Raw genomic sequence first — 5086 nt, 5'->3', positions numbered from 1 at the left:
TGAGATGAACTCCCGTAGTCGCCGCCGCAAAAATGTGAAAGAATTGTGGCTCGACCTTGAGGAGTCCGAGCGGCTCGCAAAGGAGAAGGCGACAGAGCCGCCAAAGCAAGCCGGCTCACCAAGGAGCAGGCCCACGCTGCCCTACGCCGGGTCGGGCTGCCCTGCTCGTCCGATTCCTCCGGCATCTCTAGCAACTCCAACGGCCTCCGGGCGCCGACGCATACGACGACTTCGACGCCACCATCGTTACTCCAAAGATAACAAGGGGAAGGACCCGGCGAGGAAATGAGGAAATTTATCACCATCTAGTTGTATCTAGTCATAGATCGTACCAACCTATCGAACTATCTATGTATTGAACTTGTTGTGTCCGGTTCTATGTTGAGCTTGCTATGTCCAATCTATGAATACTATATGTGTTTAATTTATCTATGTTGTGCTGATTTATGTTGCATGGGAATGTATGAATTTGAGGGCTTGGATATGGAAGGCGCGGCTGTGTACACGGACAAATGAGGGGATGAGCCAACGCTCTTCATGAGCGCGTCCGCAGAAGTACAAGGGGCTAAAACTTGCTTTGTCAGGTTGGAGATGCTCTAACACCCAAGCACAACTATAGCAGGCCGAAACCTGTGCTCTCCCCCTAGCAGCTTTCTTATGACATACCTGAATATAACAAGCCTGCACTGCATAGGATTCCCGTAAACCCATATTGAATTTGCTTGCTTGCTCGTTCACTAGTCCAGAAGGATTACTACTTCTGCCCGCCGCTGGCAGGCCACTACAAGCAGTTGCCAGACTCGGTTCGGCGATCTACATATCAATTTGGTTATTGCAATAGAATCTCTACTCGTCGCTATAACTCTCCAGTGTAAGAACTTACTTTTCTGTGAGAGAAAAAAAAATCCAATGGCATCGTTTGCACATTCAGTCTACAGACTCAAACCAACGCTTCAACTGTTTCCAAGCCTCGGAAGACCACAACATCACAATCTCACATAAAGCCCTAAATAACACTCAACAAACATAGTTGCGTTACATTCAAAAGCTAGTCAAAATAGCACCCCATGGGTAGTGTTAATGTGCTAAATCCAGTGACAATAATCATGCCCGGAGGACCCCAAGTTGTTGATCAAACATATCGTACACCATCAAAACCTGTAAAGCAAGAATAAAGAAATTATTGTGAGAATACCCACAAACTTTCAGTCACGGTACGCACGGGATGAACATTTGAAAGCAACAATTCAGTGCATAGAGGTGTAGATCAGCCAAACATTTTACCGGGTTACTGAACTTTTGAAAGCTGGTCAACAGTGAGGTAGACATGGTTTCATCGGTGAGCAGAGCAGAGTACACATTCGACCATAAGTTGTATACCAGGGACTAGGCTAATAGTAGCCAACTAGCCACTGTACAGGATTTGAATACATTACAGGCAATACACTAGAAATACGGGTAGTAGCTGCTTCCACTAAGAAATAAGGGCACAGTTAAGTGCGTAACTGAAACAGTCTGAGCACTGAGGCTCTGAGCGAAGGAGAAACAACCCTGTAACCAACCAAATTTACCTTCCTATCTGGCAAAGTAAACAAGATCTACTCCACTTTTGCAACTTTTCTTTGCTCGATTTGGCCAGTCAATTCACATTGCATCTCAGTCCAACTGGTTGGGACCAGCGTGCCACCTAGAGAAAAACAAGGGTGGCAGCATTAGCACAATTCTGCCTGAATCATACAATATGAGGAACAACTGTAACTAATTTCTTCACTCACTGCAGGATGCATACTTGCATCCTGAAATAAGTAGTGAGTAATTTGGTATGGCAGTAACAGAAAGCTCACCAGCTATACTTTGGGCAGAAACAACTCCAAGTTCATTCTTGGCAGTCGAAAGGTAGTATGCCCTTGCATCACCAAGAGAGAGCTTCAGCATGATGTAAGGTTTGCAATCTGGTCAAAAATATAGAGTAATCTGGCAAGACTAGAAGCTTGTTGCTAAATAATCAGATGAATGATTTCTGGAAATAAAGTGACTTGAAGCATGCAGATGCGCATGGCTAAGACTCCAAGAGAAAATAAATAGGATGTAACATTCCTCCCTAAAGGATACAACCAGAGCTCTAACAATATCGCCAGGTCGATATGACTGGTACATATCCACCTTGTCGATCTCAGTTGCACGAACATCTTGCTGCCTACAAACATAAGAGCATGGCATGAGGAACTTTCCTGCAATACACTGTCTATTATCTACAAGAAAAACGATGAACAAAAGCAATCGACCCTAAACACTTTGGCAATCTACTCAAAGCAAAACCATACAATAAATCTATGAGAGTGGTACTAAATGGCAGCATAACAGCAACAGATATTTCATGAACAAGGGCCAATACCTTATCATGCCAGTGAACTTTTCCTTGACAGCCTTTGAGTCAACACACATTATATCTGCAGACGCCATCCTAGCCATAACCTTTGTCACCTGCAACATTAGCAACCTTCAGCAATTAGCACTGCCGCCATTAAAAACAAGTTGGCGTGCAAATCCGTCTCAGCTAAACCCGCTACAGTAAACTCCCTTTCCCCCCTTTAATTTCTTGAAATCAGAGGGCAAGCCCAGGTTCATTTTCATGAAACACTAAGGGCGTGTTTGGTTTCTTGTGTGGCACCTGGGTCGCACCCGCCATGCAAAATCTATTGTGTTTGGTGGCCTGTGCGGCCTGCTCAGCCTGGCCCAACCGATGCAAAAGGAGGCCTCTCAGCCAGGCTGAGGGGCACGCAGGAATCGGCCGTATCTCCGAGCCAGGCTCGCGCGTGCAGCCGCAACTCCCGTCCCGTGTCTCCTTCTCCTCCTCCTCTCTCTCACGCATCAGATTGGATCGAGTAACCCATCGCCGCCGCCGCCTGAGCTCCCTCGTCCACCAGCGGTCCGGGCTCCCTCGTTCACCACCAGTCCAGGCACCCTAGCCCGCCCTCTTCCATGCCCACGCCGGGGGCTCGCCGACCCACCTCGACAGTCGCCTCGTCCACCACCCGTCCGAGCTCCCTCGCCGGTGCTACTCCATGCTGACGCTGGGGAACACGCCGTCCGCCACCAATCGAGAGGAAGAAGGGGAGAGGGGAGCACTTGCGTGCTGCGAGCCGCAACGGGCGCCGCGTTTTTCCCCTTCTCTCCCCTCAAACTGCGCCACCGCTCTCAATCCTTCCGGCGAGCTGCAGCCGAATCTCGTCGTCGGCATCTCCTCCCCGCCGCCCATCTGCGCCCCAGCCAACTCGTCGCCCTCCACCTCTTCGTTTGATTTTTTTTTCTGAATTGTCTAGATCGGTGATACTGTTTTCCTTTCGTTGAGAAATTTTTTGATAAATAAAAATTGAAACATGAGTTCAGTTCAGCGTTCTTTTACATGTTCCATCGAATGGTCCAGATCCAGTTGAAATGATTGAAATTGGAAGAGGAAAGCTCACAGACTTAAACTCAAATGCAGTCCACCAAACAACATCTATTGTATATAGCATCTCTCATGCAACAATATCATACAGTCCACCAAACACACATCTCAGTCAATCTCTGCATCAGCTCAACCAGGCCACGCTCACCCAGGATCCTCCATGCGATGCAGGCTAGAGCCACCCAGGCAACCAAACACGCCCTAAACTCCCCTTATCCATTATGTAAAGTCATCTTCACAGGTCAATGACGACATGATACAAGGAAAATCTTCACATTAGTACGAGATATTATTTGGGGAGCAAGCAGCTATTTAAACTTGTTTACTGCTAGGCCCAACACACGAACAATAGGATGGACGTTCACAAACTTTACACGAATTTCAAGTCAGCAAGGTTTTACAGGTTAACAAGGTCTACAAACAATAAGATGAGACGCTTATGTCTGAAGTGATACATGCACATACATCACCTCCCAAGTCCCAAGACCCAGCCTTATAACAAGGAAAAGTGTGTGTTCCTACGTGGACGTTGGTCCTTTTGCACAGGCAATGCTGGTGATTTGTGCCAGTTAAGCTAACTGCAAGCATATGCCGATACGGCACCAGCCATTCAGACATGAAAAGCAAGATTACAGACAGCAACAGCAGCCAGTTCCTAATTCAACCATGGCAAATAGATGGGTACACACCACATCCACTCAGCGCTAACGAAATTCGCCGCAACACAACCCGGGCACTGAAAATCAAGCTTCACCACTCAACGGTGTTCTGGGAACAGAGAGAGATCTTACACGGGCAATGACGATGCTCCCCGGCTGCGGCACGGCCCCGTGCGCCTTGTGCCCGACCACCTCCACCGTGGACCTCTGCAGCCAAACCAAATCGATCCAACCAATCAATCAGCAGCAGCAGCGCGAGGAGCGAAGGGACGGACAGCTCCAGAAACCCTAGGTAAACCCCACCTGGTCGGAGGAGCCGGGGGCGGGGGCCACGAAGCGGCGGCGGCCGGTGACCGACGCGCGCACGGAGCGGCCGTCGGCGTAAGCGCCGCGCCCGGCCTCGAGAGACGAGGAGGGCCCGAGGAGCTCCCCCGGGGTGACCACCACCTCGGCGCCGCCATCGTGCTCCATCGCCGTGGCCGCCATTGGTTGGGGGTTTGGGTTCGGGGGAATGCGAGGACAGGGTTTCGCTCTGCCTGTTTCGGGTGACTTTTGCGGGCTGAACACTCCCGTTGATTCGAGGCCGTACGGCCCAAGCAGTTGTTCCAAAATGGGCCCAACTTCGGCTCAAAAAGGGCCCAAGTTTTTGGAGGTTGCGATTTGCTAGGGCGAAACTGGGCCTGGGGCAACTAGGGCTGTAGCCCCAGGCGTGGCCCATGTAGCCTGTACACACATAGTAGAAAAAAATTCAGCATTTGGGGGCCTTCAAGGGCGTGTTTGGTTGCCCGCATTAGGCCCAGTCTGGCCCGTGCGGGAAAGATTGAACCCATTTGGTTGGTTACATTTACTGTTGGGCGTGCACACCACGAAACTTAAATCGCATCTGGGTCTGGCTCGCTGAAACGCTCAGATCGGCATTTTCTAGCGAGCATAGCTGAGGCGAGCGCACATGATGGGTCACTTGCACGAGGGGAGA

The 5086-nt window shown here is 49.8% G+C and overlaps 1 protein-coding gene across 2 annotated transcripts; it reads right to left on the bottom strand.

Annotated features, from left to right (window-relative positions):
• Positions 1 to 870: 870 nt before the first annotated feature.
• On the bottom strand, positions 871 to 4664 carry LOC123113056 (exosome complex component CSL4). Of its 2 annotated transcripts, none has more exons than XR_006455883.1 (7): positions 4414 to 4664; positions 4243 to 4317; positions 2396 to 2484; positions 2113 to 2197; positions 1845 to 1926; positions 1285 to 1687; positions 871 to 1158 (listed from the first exon to the last, which is right to left on the bottom strand). XR_006455883.1 is itself a non-coding variant. In XM_044534171.1 (7 exons), the coding sequence occupies exons 1-6, from the start codon at positions 4594 to 4596 to the stop codon at positions 1599 to 1601; spliced, it is 603 nt and encodes a 200-aa protein (XP_044390106.1). In that variant the 5' UTR covers positions 4597 to 4649; the 3' UTR covers positions 871 to 1158; positions 1572 to 1598. The 2 variants fall into 2 exon arrangements, 1 of the variants encoding a protein (XP_044390106.1); XM_044534171.1 differs by having other exon boundaries at positions 1572 to 1687; positions 4414 to 4649.
• Between the last annotated feature and the right edge of the window lie 422 nt (positions 4665 to 5086).

This window comes from Triticum aestivum, chromosome 5B, assembly GCF_018294505.1.
Source record: "Triticum aestivum cultivar Chinese Spring chromosome 5B, IWGSC CS RefSeq v2.1, whole genome shotgun sequence".
In the NCBI taxonomy this organism is placed as follows: Eukaryota; Viridiplantae; Streptophyta; class Magnoliopsida; order Poales; family Poaceae; genus Triticum; species Triticum aestivum.
The sequence above is the reverse complement of the archived record's forward strand: the minus strand, read 5'-3'. Positions and strand labels throughout refer to the sequence as shown.

Bases quoted from the DNA above. Each gene is read 5' to 3' on its own strand.
- LOC123113056 (XM_044534171.1), bottom strand. From the start codon at position 4,596: ATGGCGGCCACGGCGATGGAGCACGATGGCGGCGCCGAGGTGGTGGTC. The intron at 2,485-4,242 runs GTAAGATCTCTC...CTAATGTTGCAG, and splicing joins GGAGCATCGTCATTGCCCGT to GTGACAAAGGTTATGGCTAG. The intron at 1,927-2,112 runs GTATCCTTTAGG...ATCATGCTGAAG, and splicing joins ATATTGTTAGAGCTCTGGTT to CTCTCTCTTGGTGATGCAAG.